This window comes from Lonchura striata, chromosome 7 (assembly GCF_046129695.1).
Source record: "Lonchura striata isolate bLonStr1 chromosome 7, bLonStr1.mat, whole genome shotgun sequence".
Taxonomy (NCBI): Eukaryota; Metazoa; Chordata; class Aves; order Passeriformes; family Estrildidae; genus Lonchura; species Lonchura striata.
This window is the reverse complement of record NC_134609.1, coordinates 22051176-22077680: the sequence shown is the minus strand read 5'-3', so window position 1 is coordinate 22077680 and position 26505 is coordinate 22051176. Positions and strand designations below refer to the sequence as shown.

The window sequence follows — 26505 nt, the reverse complement described above, 5'->3', positions numbered from 1 at the left end:
GTTTCTTTTTTTTGAGGTGGTTGGTTGGTTTGGGCAGTTTTTTTTTTCTTTTTTTTTTCTTTCCCCAGCATTGGAAACAGGCTTTGGAGCTGTCTTTAGGAGTTTAGATGCCCATTTGTGTTCCCTTAGAAGTCCAGTTTACTTCATGGAAGCAAGAAGAAGGAAGGAAGCATTTAGGGGATTAGTTCCTGCCAACAAGAACTGTAGAGAAGCTTCATGAAGCAAAGTTTGTGACACTGTCAAGAGTCTAGAAAGCACTGGAGAACAGAGCTGGATGGTGAATCTGGGCTGTTCAGAACTTCATTAGCTTAAGGCACAGGATGGGATTGGAGAATCTGCCTGCCTTCTTCATGGTGCTGGAAGTGGGGCTGAGCCACTGTTTTCTCTGTGAACAGCTGAAATGATGACAGGTTATGATGACTGAAGGACTCTGTCTCTCTGCAGACCCAAAAGTCCCTGCCAACCAGATGGGCCTAGCAGGATTGTAATTAAAAGATAAAACACTGTGCTGGGCAAAAATCATGAAAAGACATAGAATTACAGACTTTTAAGACTGGAAAACACCTCTAATGCCATAGAGTTCAGCTGATAACCTAGCACTGCCATGTGCACCACTAAACTATGTCCTCTTGTCCCATAGCTCCTTTCCTTAGCTTATTAATTCAGATTGCAGGGGCAAGGATAACTTTGGCCCTCAGGGAAGCACCACTGTACCTCTGCCTTCCATACTCCATGTCCATGGCTCAAGCCATGTTAACTTACCTGTGAGCTTCAAACCTCCAAGTCACCCATATTCTTAAGCTTTCTCTTGCTCAGCATTTCTAGCTGTCATCTTTTCTTTTGACAAATGACCTTCTTACATTTTCACCACCCATGTAGTAAACAAAAAATATGGAGATTTACTGCTCTGCAAAATCTTTTTGTTCCTTTTCTCCTTCATTTCCCCTTTTCCTCACTTCCTTCATGAAATGGCAAGAAAGCCAGTCCATAAACTTTCAAATTTACATCTGACCCAGCACTCAGCAGCTTACTCTTTCTCCCTCTTTTTATGCCTCTTTCTGTCCTGTAAAAGCAGAGTCGTTGTGACTGTGGAGAAAGGAAGTCCGGCAGTGCTCTCATGGCCTTCTTTATGGACAAGAAGAAATGTCATTTTCAGTGTAACTCCATTTAACATCTCTGGCATCCTGCAGGGTCCTTTGGAGGAGAGAGAAACTATTTGCCATTTGCAGCCAGCTTTTTTCTTTGAAATAAAACCAGTATGGTCAGAATGTTTTTATTTTCAGTCTGTGGGTGCTGCATTCCTTTTCCTAGTAAGTCTAGTAAAAAATAGTGGGGATTTCTGTGAGAACTGTCCAAAGGCCTCTGTCCTCTGCTCTGAAGCATATTCTGATACTGCTCCTGTTTTGTCATCCTGTGATCCTTCTGTCTGTGATCCTTCACTATGCCTTGCCCAAAGTGTTTCAGAGCTCATTCCACATCCTCTCCCTGTGCTTGAAGTTGCTGGGATGAGTATTGGGAGTAGAAGTTTTTGATGGCAACAGCTTAAGAAGCTTAAGTTGCTTCTGAGGTACTCCTAATGTATTTCTTCTTTTCTGGTAGGAATAGAAGTCTGTTTTGTAGTCATGGGCAAGGAATAAGCTATTCAAAGGCACGTACATGAGCTTGCCAGTTTGCAGGTGCACACCCAAAGGAATTCAGTTCTGAATTATGTTTTCTAATTTCGAAGAGAAACTTCCAAGTGTGCAGGGAATGAAATTGGAATAGTTTACACAAGTACTGCAATGGAAAAAGGTTCCTTAAGAAAGCACTTCATTATAGAGGTTCCTTTCTTCATCACCTGAGCTAGACCACTGTTCTGCCATGGGTAACCATGAGGGGTGTATGGGGTTTCATGGACTTTCACATTTACCAGGAAATCTCATTCATATTTAATAACCAAGGGAGGCTTACATTTTGCTGTTTCCCCTTTAGGTGGATTAAGCTGTTCTGTTTTTGTCTGATATGTATACTCATTTGGCTTTGCAAACATAGTTTTAGGTCCCTCTGTCCAGCCACTCTTCTCTAGGTACATAATTCCCATTGACTTCAGAGGCACTTAGATGTCCACTGTGCCTTGACAGTCTAGGTCTTGGTTTCCTGTTTATCAAAGTAAACAATACTCCTTTGTGCCACTCATGTTTTATGAGTCTGAACACAGTAGTAGGACTGTGTAGTGCCCCACTTGACAAATGTCCATTACCATGCAGTTTTCCATGAGGGTTTTGTGTTTTATGCTGTCTTTGAGACTGTGGTTCAATGGTAAATGTCATTTTCTTCCTCACTTGATGTATCACTTTCATACAATTGTCCTAATTTTTTTTATGTATATATAGAATCAATTATTGTCATATCTCTTTGCATTTAGAAATGTGAACTCTGCATTCCTAATATTATCCATTGGAGACTAAAGTACCTTTAAAAAGTTTGACTGCTGTTGATAGCCAAAAAAATCTGCTATATGTGAGTCTGGGGAAGTTTCCTCAATGTTTAACATACAGAAATAGAGACATACATAAATATATAAATACACAAATACAAAAAAAGTGCTTGATCCACTCCACTTTCTGTAGTCAGTGCAAAGTTATTCTTCACAGTTTCCTAAAAAAATCAAAAGGCCTTTTCATCATCCAGAATCCCAAAACACATTTGCAAAATCTTGTATTTATGACAGGAATATTGTGTCCTTTCTTTTTTCTCTTTTTTTTCTTTTTTCATTGGGCATTTGATTGTGCTGCTTCATTTAACAGTAGCTGAGGACAGACAACTACCCTGTTTAAAAATGTAAAAATAATTGGTAGTTGTCAAACATTGGTCTTTGATTTGCATGCTGTGACTGCAACAATGCTGAAATATTCCAAATTTTACAAAAACAGCCACCCAGAACTGCCATTGGCCACTTGGGCTGTAATGCAGTTGTTACACCATCTTCATCTGAATTTGATGATTACAGAATTCAGATCTGCTACCTCAAAAGCATCAATTTCTTTCTCTTCAGTGAAAGGCAAATATCTAATAGTAACATTTCAAGAAATTGAGTTATTTTTAGCACAAATATAGTTCAAAATGAATGTTCCGTAAGAAAATATCGTAATTAAAAGTCAGTAGAGGGCAGTTACAATTATTTATTTCAGTGTATGGTTTTACTCAGTAGGATGATTCTGAGGGGTTATTTTTTTTATTTATGCATTTCACAAATTTCCTTCTTTCCATGTTGTTTCCTCAAACATAACAAAAGCATTTTCTTTTAGTAAAATGAAATATAAGCAGAAGGTACATGAGAATTCTGAAGTGTTGTTTTTGTATCAAGTAAAGGTTTCAGTGTTATCCTGAATTTCTCTTTAGTTCTCCATTTGGGTGTTTTTCACTGGCCTATTCAAAATTACTGTAAAAGAATGCAAAACAGGGGTAAGAGCAAATAATGACATTTGAGGTCCTTAATCTTTTCTCTGAGAAGAACTCGCCGCAACATGGCATGATGGAGACTTTGGCAAATGATAACATCAGCTGGTTGGTAGCCAACTGTACTCAATATGTTGCAGCTGTGGCCAGTATCTGTATCCAGCCAAAGAGATGGGAAATGACATGGATGACTGAATATCAACTGGACAGTGATGAACTGCAGAGATTAAATATATCTTGTGAATTTAAAACCACTGAGAGTGGCATTCAGGAAGCCTGTAAGCATATATACTTCTTGGGACTCTTTCCTTAAAGCAGATTTAATTTTCTATCTGCTTCTTTGTAGCTCATGGAGCTTGTATCTTTTTTAAAAGTTTGGGGTTTTCTTTTGCCCACCCTCCTAAGCTTTATCAGTGTATTTGCTTTCAGTACATTTATTTAATATATTTCAGGTGTGCCCATTACCAAAATATTTTTAGCAACAAGATCATGACAGTGAATGCCTTCAAATCTTACAGAAAATTGTGCCAATCAGTCCTGGAAATTAAAATCCAAGAAGAGGTTGATATGGGGTATACCATCTAATGCTGACTAGGAGAGATTTTTTTTTAACATCTCTGCCTTTGAAAGAAGATCAAGTCTTCCACTGGTACTTAGGGGAGGTTGGACCAGTATTAAGAAGTGAAGGCAGATGAGGAGAGAGTGGAATAATGTGAACCAAAAGACCTTGTACCAGGGGCTTTTGTTCTTTAGCCAGCTTTTCTAAGTAGCTGCTTGTGTGCTGTAGGAGAGGCTGTGTAAATCTCTTGCCTTAACACCTTTAGCTCCTGCCACATGACTGTCAGCCCTCTCTCCCTCATCTTTTGCTCAGTGTACAGAGCATCCCTTGATTCTCAAGACTGTTTTTGGTTGCCTTTGTTCATCAAAAGTGAATCCTGGCCTTTATGTCCAGGTTCTCTCTGGGCTCATATCTGCTGTTCCATTCTTGTCCCAGAGGAACCACAGGAATATCCTCTGCCTCGTGCTCTCACAGTGTCCCTGGATACTCCCAGCAGCTTGAATTTAGCATCTTTCATTAAAGATCTGCAGAAATTCCTGCTAGAGCCAGGAAGTCAGTGACTGTGCTCTTTTCAGTGCTAGGGCAAGCAAGCTTTAGAGGCCCCATGTGAAGTGTCCAAGGTTATCCAGGGAAAGTGGCACAGTTTAAAGTAATCCACATTGGCCCTGACTCCCACTTCACTTTCCCACTGTTGGTTCAAGTTTCTTCCTACTAAATCAATGTGCCTAATTCTTTCCTTAGTTGTTTATTGATTTGCTCAATGAATTGAATTGAAGTGTAGCACTCACTAGTTGAGATCTTTACACTGTATCTATAAAATTATCAAGATTCTTAACTAGTGCATACTTAGTCTAAAATAACTTACACCAGGGGTTTCAAAAGTCAGTAAAGGTATGAGAAAGTGCCCTTCTCGGTGATAATTCTGCCTCTTGGTTCACATGGTTCTTTTAGAGTCCTAAATCTGACAAAATGCTAAGAGCAGCCAAATTAATTTTTGTTTTGTTCCATTTTTAAATTGGAATCTCTTTATTTTTATTCACAAATTGTCAGTTATTATTATTCATTATGTGTCCTTTGATGAAAAATGATACATGAAGAATAGTTCCTATTACTGAATTATTTTTGCACATCATGCTTAATTCTGCAAATGAAGCAGATAAAGTCAATGAGGCTCAGTTAAGGACCAAAACTAATTTTGAAAGCTAATTATTTTCACAAGAGAGACTCTTGAAGACTATAAATTAAGAGATTGCTATTCTAAGAAGTTTTATCTGCAGCTAAGTTAGTTGCATCTCCAGGAGGAAGAGATGAAGAGAGGGAGGCCTGAGGCCAACCTGTTCCCCAGATGAAGGTCTGGCTGTTCAACTGGAGTTGCATTGCTATTTTTGAAACAGGTCAAAGTACTTTGATGTTTCCTTTTCTGCTTTTTAAACCAAAATGCATCCACGGTTATCATTTTGAGTGCAGAAATAAAGGGAAGCACAAACCCCAAAATGTTCACCATTGAAACCTTTTTATTATCTCAACAACTGAGATCAGCCGTTGTGTGGAAATTTAATTCAGAGACACTATATTGATACTACAAACAAGTCAAGTCAGAACAACTCCTAGATTAAAGTCTGATAACTGAGCTAGAAATAAGCTTGAAGGCAGAGGAGTCTGTTGTCCAATCTCAAAGCAAATGTCCTGACTGACCTCTCAGTGCACAGGTCCCCTTGGGACCACGTGAGGACCACAGACATTGCCAGGTCCAGCTTTGGAGGGCAGTGTATACAATCCCAGTGTGAATTTGGCCCTTGAGGTTTATGTAAGCTGCTCACTGACCTCAAATACTGGCTTTTGTAAGCCATTATGTATGGTTTCTATTTCAGATAATTTTTAGGAGTACAGAAATGCATTTTCACTCTGTTTGTCTATTTTGAAGAGAACCTTGTTTTCCACATAAAGAAAAATGAAAATATTATACCAAACAAGCAAACATTTTAAAAACACGTCTGAATGCATCTGTTCTTTCCTCAGACATGTGTGTCAGGAATCTCCAGAGCTGCCTGAGGAAGGCAGATATCTGATTCTCACTAGAATTTCTGGTACTTTTGAAGATCTTAGGCTGTTACTTTTTTCACTTGTTCTGATTCCATAAAGACCAAGGGAAAAAAAAAAAGCTGTACACAAAAAGCCACTGGGAAAACATATAATTAATCGAGCCAATGAAATATCCTTTATACTTTGCACAGAATGAACAGTGTTGCTGCCAGTTTTGACACTGTGTGTGTAGTCCTGGAACAGTTATGCTTGTTTCAAGCCTCTGCTGAGACACTGATGGTCTCAGGCAAAAATTATTCTAGTCTGAGATGAATTTGTACAGGATGTTATACAATGAAGTCCTCATTCATAATCAAGTAACAAAGCAATACAGTAATAATAGATTTCAGTTGTGACTCTTTCTTTCTGTCTTTCTGCATTTTCCTTATTATTTTACCCTTACTTCCTTTCTCCTGTTTTTCCTTTCCCTTGGCCCTCCAGAGAGAAATACCTGTTGATTTTTCTCTCACACACTGGCCTGCTGGGAGGCAGCCACAGCACCTCTCAGCTGCTGTTTTGCTTCTTCACTCAGTGCCCCAGGAGCCCACAGGCAGGCCAGAGGAGATCTCACTGTCCCTTCAAATCACTAATGCCCAACCAAATCTCTTGTACCTTCTCATGCTGACTTTCTCCACATTCTCCCATTCTTTTGCCCAAATCCTTGAGGAAGCCATTCTCCAGTACAACATATAATGTTTGCTGGCTGCAGACTCAGTTCCATATCACAGTCAGCCTCTGCTTGTGTACAAGGCATCATGTATGTTTTTAACCTCTGCTCTTTCCCTGCCATTTTGTGCAGGTATCACAATGTGTTGAAGAGAAATGGCACACAGTGTGGTTGTCTCCTTTCTTTAGTTTACTGTCTCATGTTTGTTTTTTTTTTCTTTTTCCCCAGAGGCTCAGCTGCCCCAGCAGCATCAGGATCTCAGAGCAGAAAGGAACATGCCTGCAGGGTTAAGGAGGAGAGCTGTTAAATTTCATGTAGGACTGGATATAGCCAGGATGATACTTTTCCCATTAGTTCCATGAGCCATTAATGTACCTGGTTTACAGCATATCAATCTTCATCGTTGCTCTAGTTTTAGAGATGAGAAACTTTTTATAGTTGTCAATCTTGGTTATTAATATGCTCAAATCCTTAAAGAGGGCTATAATTTGCTTCCTAGGCATTCTTCATGTACTGTACATCTTTGTGTCACCATCCCTGCTGCTCTGAGCTCAACAGATGGCTCTTTGAATGCAGGTGGTATTTTTTCTTGCTATTGGAAGAAATATATTTATTACTCATTCTGGCACCCATGAAATAAATTGTAACTTTAAAGAGATATATTTAAAAATATAAATAAAATGCCTATAAGAGTTATTGCCAAATTGATATTGGACCAAAGGCACATATTCAAATGATCAGCAGCCAGAAATGAAGTGTATGAGCCAAGAGTATTGAAAGAACCATTAAGAATGTTAAAAAAATAAAAGAAGGAAATAAATCTCATACTGTGATGAATGATAGCCAAGGAACATCTAATCATATCTGGGTAGAATTTACTGAAATAGCTTAACCAGACAAAAATGAAGAACATGAAAAAGATGGTGTAAAAATTATTGGAATGTTCTTTTTTCTGACAATTTTTCATTAATCTTCAACAAGTAATAAGGATTTATTTAAAACAAATTGAATTAAGTGGTGAGCACTAGAATACGATTCCACTTGATTGTGGTATGGCTATAAAAGCTCATTCTCAGCAACTGCATGTTATGGGTTATGGGGGATGTTGTGTTTCCAGTTTTCCAGCCTCTAATAAGCCAACCTGGAGAACTGTGACTGTTCAATTAGAAAATCAATCTCTGCTGTAAGAAAATGTGAAATACATAAAACGTCAGGCAAATGAACATACAGAAGACACAAAAACAAACTGCCATGTCTGTAAGCTTCCATTCCTTGATTAATCTATCTGGATGTTTTTTGTTTTGAATGTCAACATGACTGGAACTTCTTGCATGTAATGAAGTGATGTGGAAAAAGTGGATCTGTGTGTCATCAGTTGTGGAAAGATAATCTGGTGATCTGAAAGCTCTGTGGAAAAATCTCCCCCATGAAAGAGAGTGGGTTATGCATGTAAACCAGAAGAAGAGATATAACATGCATTTTGTTTAAGCCACATTCTGTAGTCAGTAAACACTTCCATATTCAATCTGGTTCTGGTACATATTTAAGGATTAGGGAGCAGCTGTCTTGAATCTCTTGAGCTGGATGAAATTAAATTTGCTTTTAGAACTTGAAAATTAACTGCAAGCTGTGGCATGGATCTAAACCATTTTTATTCAAGTATATCACATATTATGAACATCCTCTAAGAGCATAGAACTGGCCACTCAACAAGCAAGAAGTTATTTATTACAAGCAAGTGTTCATTAATAATTGCAAAGTTCCTTTTCCCTCAAACAGTGAATTCACTGATGTGAACTGAGTTCACTGATGTGATGCTGCTGGCTGGTCCTGTGGCCACTTTCACGTGTGGGTGGAATGTTCCTTTGGGACTCAATTCCCTTCTGCTGCTGGGCTGCTCCCACAGAGGTCTGACTGGGCACTTTGTTGCTCAACCAGTGCTGCCCATACACAGACCACTCTGTCCAAAATCCTACATTATGAGGTGATAGGAATCTGTGCTCAGAAAGTGCAAAATCTTTGCTTAGCCAGCAGAAACAAATAACAAATGCTTCTTTTTTGTTTGTTTGTTTTGTTTTGTTTTTTGTTTTGTTTCTGTTTTTTTTTCCTTCCCAGATTTCAGAAACGCTGATCCAGAAACTGAACCAAAACCTGGTCCATTTTGAGTTGAAGCCAGGAGTTCGAATCCTTGTCCATGCTGCCCATTTAACAGCAGGTGAGTATTCTCTTTTTGTGTATGCCTTGTGTGTTGCTCTGTAGCACAGCAAGCAATATATTCATGGCAGTAGTGTGCTATCAGCTGTCTTTTAAACATTTCTTATTTTTATATCACAATAACAACACAGTGTATGAGCAGACATTAAAATGTCTGCTCTACCTCAACTTTCTATATCATGCCAAAAAGATATGTGGCTTTTGCATTTACAGCTAATCCTTTTGTTTTCTTAGGTCCAAGAATTTACTGTTTTTTTGGAAACATGGTATAAGTAGCAGCAGAAGTGTGTATTTCTTGGTTATCTCTGAAATATTCAATAGCTAAGCAGCACCGTGGCATTTTCAGCCTGAGTCCCACAGTGCAAAAGTTACCTGCTAGCCTTGGATATGGTCAGATATTCTAGAGACAACAAACATTCAAAGCAACTAAACACTGCTCAAAAGTTGTTCAGCAGTATGAAAGACTAGCATCAATATAGATATGCACAAAACTAAAATCAGGAAGTTTGGACCTTAACTAATTCTATTTCAAAATAAGTCATCTCCAAAGTCCTGATATTTAATTACATATGTCATTAATCATATGTAATTCTGTATGCTAAAACCTCATTTTGCAGCATAGTTCCTATTTAACTATTACAAGAGATGGACAAACCAATCCACACTCTCAGGAGTTCATTTTCCCCAGGCACTGCTGATCATTCTGATCAGTTGATATCATCTTCTTTTGATAATTTGCAAATTTAGACCCTCAGTTCACCTGTACCAGCAAAGTGCTCTCCAAAACCTTTTTGAGGTATGAATGGATTTTCCCAACCAGGGAAAATGGTTGGGAAAGCAAGTTCATGTGCTGCCTTGTAAGCAGCAAGAAAAAAGAGACTATTAAGAAAGGGTGTAATGTTACTGCATTTAAATCTCCCCAAAATAAAGGCCTGGAGTTTCCAATATTTCATTTTCCCTAAGCAGAGCTTTCTAATATCTGTCCTGAGAATATTGCTGTATGTTTCTGCTTTCCATTAGCTGTGGAACAGATGGCCAGATGCTTATTTTTAGACAAGTTAGAACCAAAAACATATAATGTCAGCTTCAAAAATAGAGTTACATGCAATTGTTCATAATTTTTACAAAAAATGCATGTTTTTACTTGTGTTTACACACAGACACCAGGAAGGAGTACTTTTTGTCCATAACAGATGCAAACACTATTTTTTTCTGTAGGCTTTGTTGTACTCTCAAAGCCACTGGTGAGTGATTGCTGTAACTGGACTCACAATGTCCTATAGGAACCCTATAGGATTTTGTCTCTTGCAGAAACAGGATTCAGTAAGAATGCAAAATGAGCTTGGATAGCCAAACTATGCATTAAAAACCCAGAGAACAGCCACTTTGAGGTCTCTGAGGGATTATGTCTCCTTAACAAGCTGTAGAGGTCATGTTCTCCATCTAAGCAAAAGGCCCAATTTCATGACACCAAAACTTGTGAATTGTTCAAAATTTGACAAAGAGCCGTGAGAGACTTACTTCTCTGCTGAAAGCTATTGTTTTGGTTGTTATAAAATAAGAAGAAGTGGCCTTTGAAAATCCAGGCTTTTATAAAAAATTAAATTAAATGAACCAGGGAAACTTGGAACACAGCACAACACCAGAAGCAACCCTTAGAAAATTCAGTCCCAGGGGATGCATATGCTCAAAGGTGCTGCTCTGGGCTATGTTATCCCTTCTTTCCCAGCCTTCTCACTGATTTTGTGTTGGATTCTGGTAGCTATGGGCTGTAGTGGGCTGAACCACAAAGCTCAACATGTGTTTTTTGGAAGTGTACACACACATATCTGTGTACACCTACATTTATGTTGTGTGCCTCAGTGCACAAGTATATTCCCCACTGTGTGTGCCTGTCCATGCACAGCAGCTTTTTCTGCAGCAGAGGACCTGCAGGGAGCAAAAGTGCAGATATCTAAAGTAACTTGGAGTGGACATTCACATAGAAGCTGTAGAAATGACTCTGTGTGTGTTGTGTGTGTGTGTGTGTATTCCCTGGAGCACAGAAGAATGACAAGTGTTGGCCTCAGCACGTTTCAGACTTCTTTCTTCTGTGTTCAGACCACACTGAAGGAAGGATTAATTTATGGCAATTACAGACAATATATTGTGATTCATTCATCATGTTCAATCCTTCTTCTCATGAGATAAAAAACAAACCAATGTCCCCAACCCAACAGGCAACAACTTCAACTCTAAGGCAGAGGAAGGCATGCCAACATTCCTCACAAAGCAGTTAAATAGCTGTTTATTACTAGGCTCTCAGTGCAGCATTAGAGCAGGAACATTGAGTGATGCTGAATCTGAATAGGCTGGAAAGCCACTTTGTCATCCCACAGAACTGCAGAGACCCACAAAACACAGATGGAGAGGGGACAGAGTGGAGATGTGTGAGGAATTCATAATAATGGATCCTTTCATTTGGCTCCTACCAGATGTGGGAAAGGGAAGGTTTTTCACTTCTTGTAAATTTTGGCTTTATTACTCTAGGTGTGAAGCTGAAAATACAAATACGTGTGCATGTGATATGTGCCCCTTTGCTTGTGTGTGCCTATTTCCTTGTGTCTTCTAGTTCTGGTTTAGGAGGGATCTGTTCAGTGCATGTGAAGAGATGCAAGAGGGGAGGATGTGTTTGGCAGCAGCTGAAGTTGACTTTGGCTGCCTTGCAGAGGAGGGCAGTACCTGGGCCATGTTCTGTGTGTGAGGATGTGTTTGCTCCTTGTCATGGCACAACTGGAGCTCTGTGTCTGTGCAGTACGGAGTCTGCACCAACAAGTGACTCCTCTGCTCCTCCTGTGAAACTGCTTGGAGGCTGACTGCCTTCCTGGATATGTGTGTGAGAGTGATGGAAACTCTGTTTAATACCATTCACTTTGTCTTTCTGGGAAATCCATGCTTCTGGATGGGTTGGGTGGCCGTGTTGTGGGAGGGGTTATGGCAAGATGGCAAGCAAAACTCTGAGGAGAAATACGGAGAGGCTCTTTAATTAAGATTGGTTTTGATGTGTTTTGGGTTTTTTTTTTCTTGAATCTGAAAGAAAGACCTCTAAGGGGAAAGCTGTGGAACTTCACATCAATGGATATGTTGAGCACCACAGGTGATCTGAACTTGGGGTTCTTCCCAGGTGGATTAAAAACTGAGAGAAGCCCAGGATATATACAGACCTGCTACAAGTGCAGTAAGAGGGGAGAATGAACTGTATTTCTGGAGGGAGCAGCTTTCACTTCAGGCTGGGAGTGGCTCTAACCTTGTCCTCTCTTGCAGCTCCCCTGGTGGACCTCACTCCCAGTCACAGTGGTTCAGCCATGCTGATGCTCCTCTCTGTTGTTTTTGTGGGACTGGCTGTGTTTGTCATCTACAAGTTCAAAAGGTATGACCTTCCCTGAGTCATTTCCTTCTTTCATTGCTTTCACTGAGATGTTTGGGGTTTGTTTGCTGGGTTTTCTTTTTCTGAGAGAGTTGTTTTTTGGTTTGTAAAAGCTGATACTACATCTGCCAGAGCACCACACAATGATGGTTTCTGTTAATGTTTTAGGAAGATTCCTGGCCTTAATATATATGCACAGATGCAGAATGAAAAAGATCAAGAGATGGTCAGTCCAGTCAGTCAGAGGGAAAGCATACCTAATGTCCCTCAAAGTGAGCTGATGAGCCCTGAGCAACTAGTAGATGAGAAGTTGGAAGTCCACCCCATAGGTAAATAACTTGCAGCATCCTGCAGCTGGTCAGACTCCGACTTATAATTGGCTAACCTTTTTCTCAGCCTCCCCTCTTCCCATATTCCTGCACAATCCTCCTCCCATTCTCTTCTGCTGCAACATTAGTTTTGCTACAGGAAACTTTCTAACTCTTCCCTCTACCTCACTGCCATGCGATGAAAGGGAGGGGAACAACTTTAGGCTTTTTCTCTCTCCTAGTTGCTCTACGTAGATCCCCTCCCCTTCTCAAAAAAATCCTGCTGGCAATGTAATTTATTTTGCTGGGGCTGATGTAGTTGGGGGGCTAAGCCCCATAGCCAGAAGAAATTCAGCCACCCTCACTTGGAACATGGAGGTGAGCAGGTGATTTGGTAAGTAATACCTAAAAGCTAAATATCTGTTGGTGTTTTGACTGCTGGGAGCTTTGTGCTGTGCCAGACCTTGTTGCCAGCAGCGCTGTTAGTCTGGCTGATTCCCAAATAAACTGAGTAAAACCTGGGATCTCAGTATTGGACAGCTGGGTTTATCCTCAGGCTGACTTCTCCCACAGGCCTCTGTGTTTGATTATTTCCAAAAGCAGGCTTTTTTAGGACCTAAAGTAAATAGATTTGGACAGGGCATTCTGGGATCGGTCTGTTTTCTGTTACCCTGGCTACAGTAGAAGTATTGGGACAGGTCAGGGAGATTCAGTCTGGAGACATGTTCTGCTAAAGCCAGGACTGCTTAGGCAATGCTCAACTTCATTCATGAGGGGACAATTCTGCAGGTCCAGTCTGGAGGCACCCCTGCAAATAAGGACATGCACCAGTTTTAGAGGAATTAAAGAGAAAAGGCTGCCCAGGGATGTTGTGGACTGTCCTTTTCTGGAGATATTCAGAGCTCTCCTGGACATGATCCTGTGCAACCTGCTCTGGATGAAATTGTTTTAGCAGTGGGGGTGGACTAGATGTTCTCCAAAGGTCCCTGCCAACCCACACTGTTTTGTGATTCTGCAGCTTAGGCAGGATGAAGCACAGTTGCAACTTATTTACAGTTTCATCAGCCTAAACAAACCTTAGATCTCACCTGAGGATGCTCCTAAAATCTACTGGAGTGTTTTTTAAAGCAGGCTTGGAGTCATGGCTGCTGCAGAGAGGGAACAAGGAAGAGGACAATTAAAGGGGGGAGTGTGATGTGCTAAGATTGCAGCCTGTAAAACAACCTGGGAGAAAAAAGGAGAAAGCCTCTTGATGAAACTGATGTCTAAGCTGGAAGCTCCACTGCAGTCAATGCTGATTTCTCTTAACTGCTCACTAGGGAGATTTTTTAGCTATTAAAAGTTTTTAAACAGCTACTCATCAGCAGACCTGGACACCCCTGCTTAGCAGAACACAGGATGGAGTGAGGGGACCAACTTTCCCATGTGGTATTCCCCATACAGAGCAACCTCAGGCCACAGTCCAGAACCCAAGGAAAGGAAATGCAACCAAGGTAGTCTGGACAGAGGACTTCCAAAAAGCTTGTGGATCACCAAGAGATTTCAAGCCAAGACCCAGAGCGGTGGGTCCTAAACTTTAACAATTTTTTTTTTTTTTTTTTAATGTTTGGCATTCTTGTTCTTGTTGTTTTTTCCCCCACAGAAACCTCCAAGGCAAAATTGCTGTAAGATGCTAAGAGAGAAACACCCAAGTTCAAGTCAGGAATTCTCTTTTTAGAATTGAGTGAGCTTTGGGCTTTGAACTTCCCCTTTCTAAAAGAATGCAGTGGTGGTGGTTCATGTTTTCACAGGTCACTTAGACTGCAGTGGCAAGGGTCAGTCACTGCTAGCTCTATACAGGGTACCTTCAAAACTTCTTTTGCTGGTGGTGGAAACTTAAACCCTAGAAGGCTCCAGGATAAGAGAAATCAAAAGAAAATTTTGGGGGTAGGTTTTCATTTGGTGCATCTATAGCATATCTGTCTTTCTATAACAGCCAGAATTTTATACATTTTTCAGCTGTGCTACTGAACACTGCATTACACCAGAAATTGGCCTTTCCTTGCTTTGCACTGTGACTGCACGATCAAGCACTAAAGTTAAATGTGTGAGATACACAAACTCAATTATGTATCAAAAGCAATGAGTCCAACAAACTTCCTAAGAGTGTTTTTCCATCCTGTCAGTGAGATGAATGAGAAAACTGAATCAGAGCTCATTGACAAAATGAGAAGGTCTGGACCTAGATGTGAACAGAATAGAAAGTGCAAAGGCACTCTCCTATACAACCACCTCATCTGTTTCTGGAAATCAGCAATTTCTTTTTTAATGAGTTTTCTTTCTTTTGGGAAAACAAAGCAGGACTATAATTGGGTGTTTCTCTTTTGTATGCTTGTTCAGAAACCATTTTTTTTTCCATCACCTTTGACTAACATTCAGGGATCCTGCCTTGGAGGAATCAGAATTAATGTCCCTGCATCATTTAATTTTCTCTCTAAACTCTGGCAACAAAACCTCACTTTTCTATTTTCTGGATGTGTGTGGTTTAGGCACTTCTTTTGCACATGCAAAGGTTAAGGTTATTTATGAAATCTCCAACACCTTGTCATTGCAAATGAGTTGCACATTTCCTCTGAGGACCTCAATCCCTCCTTCCCTCCACCCCTCTGCTCCTGCCTTTCCCTCTACCTTTCAACATGAGTGAATCATCTTCATTAGCAAAAGAACAGGACATCATCTTCAGTGTTTGAATGACAAGAAAATATTTCTGGAAAGAATGTGTCAGTCTGAAACAGCTGAATCCCAAAGGCCATCAAGGTGATACCTGCAAGCATCTTCCTTGACTAAATATGCATGTTATTTACTGACTTTTATTTTGATCTTTACCACAGGAAGTATTTCCACAGCTGCTGAGCCCCAGAGTACAAAAGAAATCCCTACCTATGTAAATGGTTGAATTGAGGACACCAACATCTGCATCTAAAAAATGGAGGAGAGCTCACTGCATTTGGACTTTTTAATTCTTCAGATGACAAAGGGTTTTTAGCTTTAAGCCTGTGCATGTGGACATTATACTGAGACCATAGTGGAACTGCATTGTACAGGTGTTCAATTTTAGTGGGGGGTGGGGGGAGAGGAATTGGTACCACTATTCACTCCTGCGGCCCTTCCCCTCACCCTTTCACTCTCTTTTTTCTGATCTGTCTCTAATTTGTAGAAAATTCATAATTATATAGGCCAAGAATATGCATGGGGGGGGTCTCTTCTTTAGGGAGAGGGGTGGGCTGGGATGTGGGGGGAGAAGGGCTGGGGTGGTGGGAGGTGGGAGGGAGTGTTTAGGGTTCTTGGCTTTAGGTTTAACTGCTCTTTTAGCACTTTGGGCTGCGGGAGGGGTAACCACTCCAGCAGACTTCCGTAGGACACACACACACACAGAAAAAAAATCACACTGGAGTTTTAAGGCACTGAAAATATTCTTGGTCAGTCTGGTTTATCTCTCTGTTTGGACTCTGCCCTTCGTTCCTCTAGCTGCAGCTGCTGCCCGTGCCCCACGCTGCAAGGAGGCTGAGTGTGAGTGTGGTGATGCCAACTGCGAGGCCAGGCTCCTTCCTTAACAGCTTTCTTAGCCTGCTCACACCACGGCATCCCACTGGCAGTGCCCTGGGAGGACAACGTTGCCTCCTAACCCTGAACAGAACAGAACGAGTGTGCATTGCAGGCAGGAGGTTATTGCCAGCAAGAACTCGCAGTCCTTTGTGCCAGCCTTACACCTTCAATTTTGGCTGAGAGAAAGCAACACTGTCAGCTCTGTGTAGTGCTGATGGCTGAATTTGTCTGGGGAAGTCCCAGGAGATCTCTGCCTTTTCAGAATCACCAAAAGCCTGTCAGTTTTTTGAAATACATTTTGTCCATAGAATAGGGGGCAGGGAAAGGTCTGTGCACAGTTGTCCAATGGTTTTCTTTGGCACCCCCATTGGTTGCAGATCTGCAAGCTCCTGCCACTGTGGGCAGAGAAGGGAGAATCTGGTTTGGGACTGTTGCCATGCATGTTGAGCCTCAATACCATGGGACTACTCTTACACGAGATTTCATTTCTTATCAATAACTTAAGCTTGTATCTTACCCTGCAAGTGGAAATGAGGCTGTAGGACATGTTCACATAGACTGTGCAAGGGAACAGCAAGAAAGTAGGATTAGCACATCTCAAACAAGTCCTCCAAAGACACTGGATAGCTGTGTGAAGCCTAGCCCATGGTCATTACAACTGTTGATTTCCAGCCCAACTCAGGTAATTAAACCTAGCACCAGGATTTTGGTTTGGAGTGTAAAGACAGAGATACTATAACCAGTGTACACTTGCCTAACTATCTTAGGTAGAGAAAAGTAGAGGCCAGTTACAAACCAGTGAGGCACATGTAGGAGGCACCCCGATTGCTGACATGGGTGGGTTTTGTTCATTGCCCATGGCAACCTGAGTCAAGACCAGGAGAAAGCAGCATGGTAAGTGTGGCCCAGAGTCCCAGGGAAGGGATTTGGTGGCAGTGGGTTTGAATTTCTCCATCACAAACTGGGCGCAAACCTAAATTAACCCACTTGCTGGCAAAACAAAAATGATACCAAGGTCATTAGGCCCATAGTAGTTAAAGGATAGTCACAGTACAGAGTCCTCTGCCTCCTTCTGCAGTTTCTCTGAGGACTGGTAAAACCACAGCAGTTTGTACGGCTTTGCTATTACGTTTGCAACTACAGCTTTAAGAAAGATGGGAAAGTTTTGGCTGCAACTGTATAATAGTCCCCACTGAAGTCCAACATTAGCCAACTTATTTTTATAGTAAGCCAATCAAAAAGTTTTCTTATAGTGTTGGAACTATTTCTAATTTTAAAATTACTTTTTTTGATGTACTTTTTCATCTTCTTTTTCCCTTTCGTTAAATACAATGTAGCGTAATGTATAATTGCTATTGTTTATTGCTTTTACAGTCATATTTATTAAACAGATTATGTCTCTAAATGAAGGCCCATGGGTTTGTTTTTTTTTTTTTGCTTCTTTTAGCCTCTACCCCTGACAGGGATCACTAACAATATTAGAACAGGAGGTAATTGATAACCTAAAAAAGACATGGATGTTCACAAATGGGGGAAAATACAGTTCCTAGAAACAAGATGTTCATATAAAGGTAACTTTCTTGGTCCTCAATTTTTCTGCTTCCAGACAAGCAATGATAGAGCTCTGAGCAGTTCCCTGGAACACCAGCTCCATTCCCTGTCCATGCTTATCCTTCTCCATACAGTCTCTGTTAAATGTTCCTTTAAAATATATTTTTTTTCACTCTGCTTCTGCCAGCACTGATGAAGGAAAGTCTGAACTATTAGCATTAGTGATTAATTTACATGTGAATAAAATGAAGCCTAGGAAGTTTCTGTCAGCTTGCCATATGGCAGTGGATGCATGTTGCTGAGGAAAAAAAAAGGAAGAAAACAGAACTTCTCTGCTTTTCAAATCAGGATGCAGCCACCTCTTATAACTGGTTCAGTGCTCTTTTTTTGTACCTCATTTTCTGAATTTATATATGCACATAAGTAGTAAAAGATCTGGGGTTTGGGTAGCCTCAACTACCAAGGTTATGGTATGAGATACTACGAGTCCAGGAGTCCTGGGTTTTTTCATTGGAGGAGGGAGTAGTTTTCAGTCCTGGGCAGACCCCAGTGTAATTAACAATTATTAGCCTAGAATGTTCAAGTGGACACTGCAGCCTTCTTCATTCAGGCTGAAATGGCCACAGTGCAGGTGACTCACTGAGGTGTGTGAAGCTATAATCTGCTTTAATAGTTTAAGTACCCACCTGAATTAGCAGGCATCTGTTCTGGCCATAAACAGTAAGTCTGGTTTGGCAAGCATCTCTCTACAGCATTTTCAGATCATTCTCTTCAGCTTGTTGTGTGTCCTGAGGCAGAGACTGATTGTTATTTGCAGTTGTCTTCTGGTTTGTATAACAACACAGTAATTCACTGCTAATGGATGAACACTGTGAGAGTAAACAAAGAACACCAAATATTTATAAAATCCAATATGAATTTTCTCTGAGGATGTTGTCTTCCCTTGAGGGAACAAAAAAAGCTCATCATCCTTTGTCAGAAGGAGTAGAGAGTTAAAATATGGTTAGAAAGTCAAATAAAGTATTTTCCTAATTTGATGTTGATTCTCTGTCAACATACAGATGAGACAGACATTGTGGCTTCAGAGAGATTTATACTTCTCCACCTAGAAGGAAATTTGATCTAAGATGCTGGATTGCTTTTCCTGAAAATTAGTAGTTGTTGATGTTCATATACGTTTGAGGATTTGGGCCTCAAACAATCGCTTGCTCTTAATATGTGACTATTTGCTTAAACTTTCTGAAAAGCAGGACTCTTGAAGTACTCACTAAAGTGCTTATGCAAATGAAGCAGGAATTTCCAGTGACCCTGAATGAACCCTGTCTTGGTCCTGTCAACTTCTGCTAAGAATTTCTGACAATTGCATTTAGTGTGGTACCCAGAGCTGATAACAAGGGATTAGTATTTTATCTGTGTGCTGTCACCTCTCATTGAATGCATGACAAGTTTCCTTGTCACATTATATCTCTAGGTACATTCAGTGTTTTAAACTTCACCCCTGATTGCAGAGCTACCATGTTCACGGTGTTGAAAAAGAAAACTTTATTTTCCTTCAGTTAATGGGACGCTGTCCCTGCATTTCTCCATGAAACAGAATCATAAAGCATTTGAATAAATAATACTTGAGCTAAAACAGATCCTTTTAGTTTAGTGTTGGTATGATCTTAGCCATAATACCCAGAAGAAAAGACTGAAGTCAGGTTGTTTTCTAATTGATAAGATCAAAGTGCTATCATGTACCACGTCATTAGCCTAAGAAATATATTTAATCTGCAGTTTTAACTTCAGCTTTTTCCTTTCCATTTTTTCCTACTGGAGAATATGGCTTTCTCTTACTGTGCTGAAAGAGGGATGTAAAGAAAATCTGTGTCGTATTTTTCTCTGTGTGAGGATTTCAAGATGTATTCCTTCTCGTTTGCATTGTGGTGCAGCCACCCCAGTGCTAGGTGCTGTGTGCACCTTGGCAGTAATTGCAGGTTGGGTCTCACATTGTCATCTTGGGCCATTTTGGTGAGTGGACCTTAACCAGACCTTCTCTATACACTCCAGAGAAAATTAACCAGAATCTCAAAGTTTTGAGTTTTTTATACTTTTTTATGGAGAAGCCCTGAGAGACAAAGGTGCAAGAGAAGGACTGTAGCAAAACCCTTGAGAAGAGAAGTACAATTGCCTGCCTTTGATACAGCACAGATGCAAGAAAAACCCTCCCTTTATGAAACAAATTCCTCCTCCAGCCTTTCCTAAACAAAGCTGGGTATGGTGACATTTCTGAGGTTGCAGCTACCCTTGCAAATAATTGCTCCCCAGCCCAGGAGTGTGGGCTGCGGGTCTCATGGACCTCGTCATTCCTTCTTGTGCCCCCCATGAGGCAGCTGTAGGGCAGAGCTCTGAAACAAGAATTGGACTGACAGCTGCCTCTGCTCTGGCTGCTTGCTGCAAAGAGATGAATAATGCATGCAGCACATTTAAATGTAATGTCACTGAGTGCTTTCAGGGAGAAAACCTTCACTATTAACCCTGTCTGTGTGAGAGGAACATCCTTGTTGGATTCCCTGCACTGAGGGGCTGAACCTTTGCTTCCACCGCAGAAGGGTTTGGTTTGCAGCATGTCCCCATGGTCTCTCCTTGTGGGCTGCACTCCAGGCTGAGGGTCCCTCCTGGGACTGAGGTTTCAGTGCAGTCTTGCTCTTGACATCTTGGCTGAAGTTGGAAACCTCCTTACTCTCTGAAGCAGGCTGCTGCCTGGAAGTGATCCCTGCCTGATGTCACAGGAGGTGAGTGGATGAGATTCAGCGCTGTTGAGAACTGGATGCTGTACATGTGCAATATTTACACCAGTTATTTCCCAGCAAATAACTTGTCCCCACATTCCACACTTGCTTAGGCCCACACAGAGTGTGAGATTCAAACCACTGTAATCCTCATTCATGCTTCCCTTATGCTACAACATGTCCAGAGCAAGGACCTGAGGTTTCTTGCATTCCTTTTGTGGCCTTATGAGTGAGGTGAAGCTGTTTGGTCAGAGCTGCAGTCCCCTGAACAGCTGTAATTATGTCTGTGCTTGCTCAAGAAGTCCTGAAGAAGCCACAGTAAACACAGAGCCAAAATCTTGCCTCAGCCCCTCTGCAGTCACAGCACTGGCCTCTGAGACACTAATTTCTTGCCTCAAATCTTGCAGTGGGCTGTTCATTGAGTAGGTTCTCCCCTGTTGCTGCACTGGCTTGTGCAGATAAAAGTTTTTCCCACTATAGATGAACTTGCAGGACTACCATTTGGTTAATAATTGATGTTCCATTAGTGGCTAGAGGCTGTGGCACTACTGACTGTCACAGGATAAAAGACAATTTGATCCCAAAATAATCTACAGCTCAGGAAGGAAATTTTCAAAGCCACAGAAAGCAGTTAGTTTCCCAGATGATGTTTACCCTCTGAAAAATGTTTCTTTAATGGACAAGAGAGAGTCCCCTGGTGAGTCCAGAGGCTTTTCTTCCTCCCTCGCAGTCCCAAAATCAGCATTTGGGTTGTGAGTCTCACTGGTCGCCACATTTAGCTGGGCCTGGAGCAGGTCAGAGCAGCAGAGAGAGCTCCATGGTCAGGCTGCCAGCACTGCTCCATCACGGGCCGACAGGCCCATCCACAGGACTCATTTGCCATTTCTGGGTTATTTTTTCCCCTGTGTTTTCACACCATATTGGCCTGAAAGCTCAGGACACTGCCTGCTGCTTCCTCTCCTTCCATGAGGGTGCCCAAAGACAGCCCAGAGCTCTCACATGGGCCGAGTGTTTATCTGTAAAACAGAGGCACTTCCTTCCCTAACAGCAGTTTTTAAGGTGCCTTGGCCCTTTGATAAAGTCGTTTCTTCTCAGGCACTGTCAGGGTTATTTGACTTAAGTTCAGGGGAAAATAAACACTGGGTTATTTTCAGCAACGCTTCGCTGCTTGAAGTCCCCAAGCACTCAGTGTATGTTATGATACAGGAGGATTACATTTAGCAGCTCTTATCAAAAAATAAATTACAACCCATCCATAGGAATCTATTTTGTCTCTAAACATTTTTATTAATTAAAAGCAATGATTCCTTTGCCTTTGATTATTGCTCCTTTCTTTTTTTTTTTTTTTTTTTTTTTTTTTGTGGGTGTTTTTTTTTGTTTGGTTGGTTTTTTTGTTTGTTTGTTTTTTTCCTAATTCCAAATTTCTTGTTTCAGGGAGAGGAAATTTACCTTCCATCCTTAGTTTTACTTGAACTTTTCCTTCATCTCTATATATTTCTTCTAATTACCCTTTTTCATTATTATGATAATGAAGAAGGCAAGCAACATTACTTTTTGACTTGTTTGAACTAGATACAAAAAATAAATTATGTTGGCTCTCTTTTGATATTCTGATTTCTACATTGTGCATATCAACATATTAACATGCACTTATCCAAAACTTGCAGAAAAAGACCACTTTACTCTTGAGAAAAAATAGATAGCAATGAGAAATTATGGGTATTTTTAGCTCTGGGGTTGGGTGCCATTTTCAGATCTTGGTCTTTTCACTCACATATTAAGAAAAAACATACAAAATTTATAGGGAAGCTAGGACTTGAGCACTTGTGGAAATAATATCATTAATAATATTAATAATATTAATTATATTAATAATAAAACCAAATGGCAATAATAATTATAAATTTTAAAGCTTCCCTTTTTATCATTTTTTCTTTTCTTACTAGATGATGTATGAGAAAGCATTAAGATCATGACTGCAGAAAATCTCCACCAGCTATCTACAGACACCTGCTGGTTGGATTAACTGGACACTAGGCTGCCTTTGATTTTGCCATGTTTGAATATATGAGTGGTTTTTTTTGAAGAGTACTGTAAAGTATACAGTTAAAAGCAGACTTTTATACACATACAGAGGACTCCTTGTGTGGATTCTGGTCATAATTTCCTAAAAGCTGAAAAGGTTTTATTTTTCTTGAAGAACAGGAGATTAAAAGATTTGTTACAGGCCCTGCTTTGAGACTCCATCAGAGTTCTCAAGGCCCATTCTCATACAAAATTTGGCATCAGATCTGAAAGATGAAATTATTTACCCCTTGGGCATTTCCATTTGCTTGAAGCTGATGTTTTACGTAGCCACTGCCATGAAGCAAACCCTGAAAGTGCTGCCTGGACTTCAACACCTCCCTCACCTGCCAGGAATTCCTATCAGCCAATAAATGGGGAAAATTATTTCCACTCTGCCACAAAGTCTCCTCCACAGGACCGTTCCCAAAGGATCCTGCAAAGAACCTCCTGCCCTGTCTCTCCAAGCTGACCCTCATTTAGTGACACCCTTTGCTGATTAATTGCTAGAACAGCAATCCTGAGGAGTGCTATGCAACACCCTTTCCTCACTCATTGGAAATTCTTCACTGCTGTGTTTATGACACCAGATTTTTTTTTTTCCAATTATGAAGTGATATTGGAGCAATGTCGCAAGCCCCAAACAAACCCCAAAAAATTCTGTTACATTATTTTTACTAAAAGTAATGTAATTTTATTAAGAAAACAGAATTGTCTTTCTTTTTAGCCAAACATTTTCAGTTTTCATTTATTTCTATGACAGCCTTTTAGAAGACATTTACAACAAAGAGGAAACATAAAAGCTCACTTCCCTTCAACAGAAGATTCTACTGATAAAGTTTGCCAGACTTCTTCCCCTTCTGAATCTTGTTTAATCCTAAAACACCAGCATATTAAGAGTATGCACATTTGAGACAAGTAATACCATCACTATAAATAATACTTATAATTGCAGCCAGAAGGTTCCCTCAAGGAAAAAAAAGCCTGTGAAGCGTGAGGATGATTATTACCTTTTTTTTGTTTTTTGATTACAGTTCTGAGTGGCTGCAAACATGGTCCTGATTATCATATTAACCAGAAGACAAAGAATCACATTCTTAATTAACTTCACTAGACTATTTCCTTAGCCTGAAGACTCATAAGTAGATCTTGTTTGCAAAATCCCTTTCAGCCAAATAACCACTTAACTAACTTAAGTATCTTGGTTAGAATATTTCTCAGGAAATCACATTTGAATATTACTATGATACCATCTAGGGAAATGTTTCCTTCCCAGCTATTTAAAAAAAAAAAAGTACCTAAAACATTTTTCTCAATTGGATTTTTTTTAAAGTGAATTCAGCTGTTGGCCATCTCAGAAACCAGAATCCTTCATTTGCTCATTGGCTGCAAGGACTAAACCCTGTTCCCACCACTACCTCAGCCAGAACATGAGGCAGGAGCTGTCAAAGCTGGGCCCTTTCCCACCCTGCTCATGATTTCTGCAGAGAGGGTGTGGAGTGATTGGATTGAGCACTGAAACCCAAAGAAACACAAACACAAAAAACTTCAGTCCAGTTACTGCTTTGAGCTTGGTGGTGTTCACCTGAGCTGGGATATTTCCTTTGAAAAGGCATCTATTCAAAATTAAAATACTTATGCTTTTTGGGGATAAAGATTCACTTTCAGAAGAAAGAAAATCATGTCAGAAAATAAAAAATATCCTACAGGGTTCTATGGCATTTTCTCATGACAGTAGCCCCATTTGGTAACCTGATAAAGCAGCTGTGCAGGAAAGATGAGTCCCTGAAGGAGGTTTGGAGACCACCAGGATGTGTCTGAGTGTGAACAGAAACGGTAGTGTCCTACCATTTTTCTCCAAATAATTTCATGATAGGGTAGAGAACAAAAATCAATGGAAGAGCAAATTGGAAGCTAAGTATTCACACCCTGAAGGAATATGTCAGTCTGAATCTATTTGTTTCTAGGGTTAGGCATTGTTTAAAGGCTCTGGTTTTTTAAAACATAGAATTAAAATGAAGATATAAACCAGGAAAAATGTTTTGCTGCTTATGAAGGCTATTTCCCTGCCTTTTGAGCAATGCTGTGTAATCTCTTGTGAGCTGGGCACCGGGAAGGAAAAGGCTGAAATAATCACTACAAATTCTTCATCCTCAGGCAGACAACCTACTGCTAAGTCGTTCCACAAATTAGCTGTAGAAATCCTTCCTTCTGGGAGGTGGTTAGTAAGTGGTGTGAGAAAAACACTGCTCAGGTAACAGCATGTGAGCACTGAAGGTCCTGCTTGTACTTCTGCAGTGGCTTTTTACTCCATTTTATGCCTCCATGTCATACTCACTCTGGCAATTACCTGCTCATCAGAACAGGTAGTTCAGCTCCCAGCCCAAAGCACTTTATTTGTCTATCTCTGAGCCACTCTGAGGGTGAAACACTGCTTCACAGCACTTTTCCTGGTATTTATTGTGCTCTTCCAGATCACAATTACCATGCTGCTTTTTTTTTTTTTTTTTTTAATCCTTTAATCAAGTCATCAGGAAGAAATTTTAGGGAGACAAAGGGAGAGCAGACAAAATGGCTCCATTATGAAATGAGAACAGACCTCACCCTGCCAAATTTCCAGCCCGGTGGGACTCTGACCTTGATTTGGAGGAAGCAGAGAGGGTTGCAGTGATATGTACAGGCAAACAGGAACTCTCTGGGGTGATACTGCTTTAATCACGTCAGTGAGTAAGAAAATCAGTAAATTGTCATGTAACCAACTCATGAATAAAAACCAGTGAAGCAAAAACTGCTATATGGGGCGACTTTGTTACTTTCTGTAAATCCTTTCAAACTTAGTGCTGGGGGTGTGTTAGCTGAGTTTGGATATAATTACATAACTTAGTCATGACAAAAAAAAAAAAAAAAAAAGAAAGATAAGAGAGCCATTTGGCCCAGAATTGCAGGGTCATGTCCATCCCATAGGAGAGAGATTTTCAGCTGTGACCAGATGTCCTTGCCTGCTGGGAAAAGATTAAGCAATTTCTGGTCTTTCAGATAAAGAAACTTTTTTTGTACAGCCTCAGTTCCACGAGGTGTTTTTAGTGGGACATGACAAGCAACTCCTTATCAGAGTGATGGGATTTCCTAATTGCTTCTGCTCCAACAGACAGGTTGTGGATGAGTCTTCTCTCCAGCTAAGTGAGAGGATCTGCTAATTACAGCCTGGGTGTTAAATAACCTTTGGCACAGGGCAGGAGCGCTGTAATTGGGCTGCTCTCAGACCTTCTGTTTGTGCTCTCAGTACAAATTGCTGCAGTGAGTGGCCGTGCTGCGGCCACAGGTCCTGGCCAGGCAAACACGTTCATGAGCAAGCGAGACACCAGCTGCAGTGGCAAAAGGTGAGGGACAGGTGCAAATCCTGCCTCTGGGGCTGCCATGGGGAGATTGTCTGGGTTTTGCTCCAATTCATCATCCATGCTATCATTTAGAGAGCATCTAGTGACTGCTCAGACAGGCTGTTTTAGCTGTCCGCACGTTGCAATTGACCTAGGAAAGGTCAATTGATGTCTTACTGAAATCAGTAGGAGCTGATTAAACATGCATAATTGTGGTGAATGGTATCGGGTGGGAGAAACCAATGTCATTCCACTGACAGCTTCACCAGAAACCTGACAATTTCAAGCTGAAATCATCCAAATGCTCTTGAAATGCACTGGAATCATACCACTACCTTCTGTGGGTTCTAATCAGAGAACACAACTGCGTGAGGCATAAAAATTAGCATGTTAGTCTTCAAGTGTGTAAAAAACTATATCAGAAATGTGTTTTGTTTCACTTAGGCAGATGTAATTCCTCAGTTCTTAGTGCCCTTCCCTCCA

The 26505-nt window shown here is 40.7% G+C and overlaps 1 protein-coding gene across 3 annotated transcripts in view; it reads left to right on the top strand.

Annotated features, from left to right (window-relative positions):
• LOC110473608 (VPS10 domain-containing receptor SorCS1) overlaps positions 1–17664 on the top strand; it is a 259139-nt gene extending 241475 nt beyond the window's left edge. Inside the window, exons 24-28 of one of the 3 annotated variants that reach the window (XM_031505274.2) lie at positions 8862–8961; positions 12264–12369; positions 12535–12695; positions 14118–14236; positions 15545–17664. In XM_031505274.2, coding sequence (XP_031361134.2) covers positions 8862–8961; positions 12264–12369; positions 12535–12695; positions 14118–14236; positions 15545–15601 — 543 coding nt within the window. In that variant the 3' untranslated portion in view covers positions 15602–17664. The remainder of the gene's footprint in view (positions 1–8861; positions 8962–12263; positions 12370–12534; positions 12696–14117; positions 14237–15544) is intronic. The other 2 variants (XM_077784682.1, XM_077784683.1) reach the window with 2 other exon arrangements.
• Positions 17665–26505: the final 8841 nt, after the last annotated feature.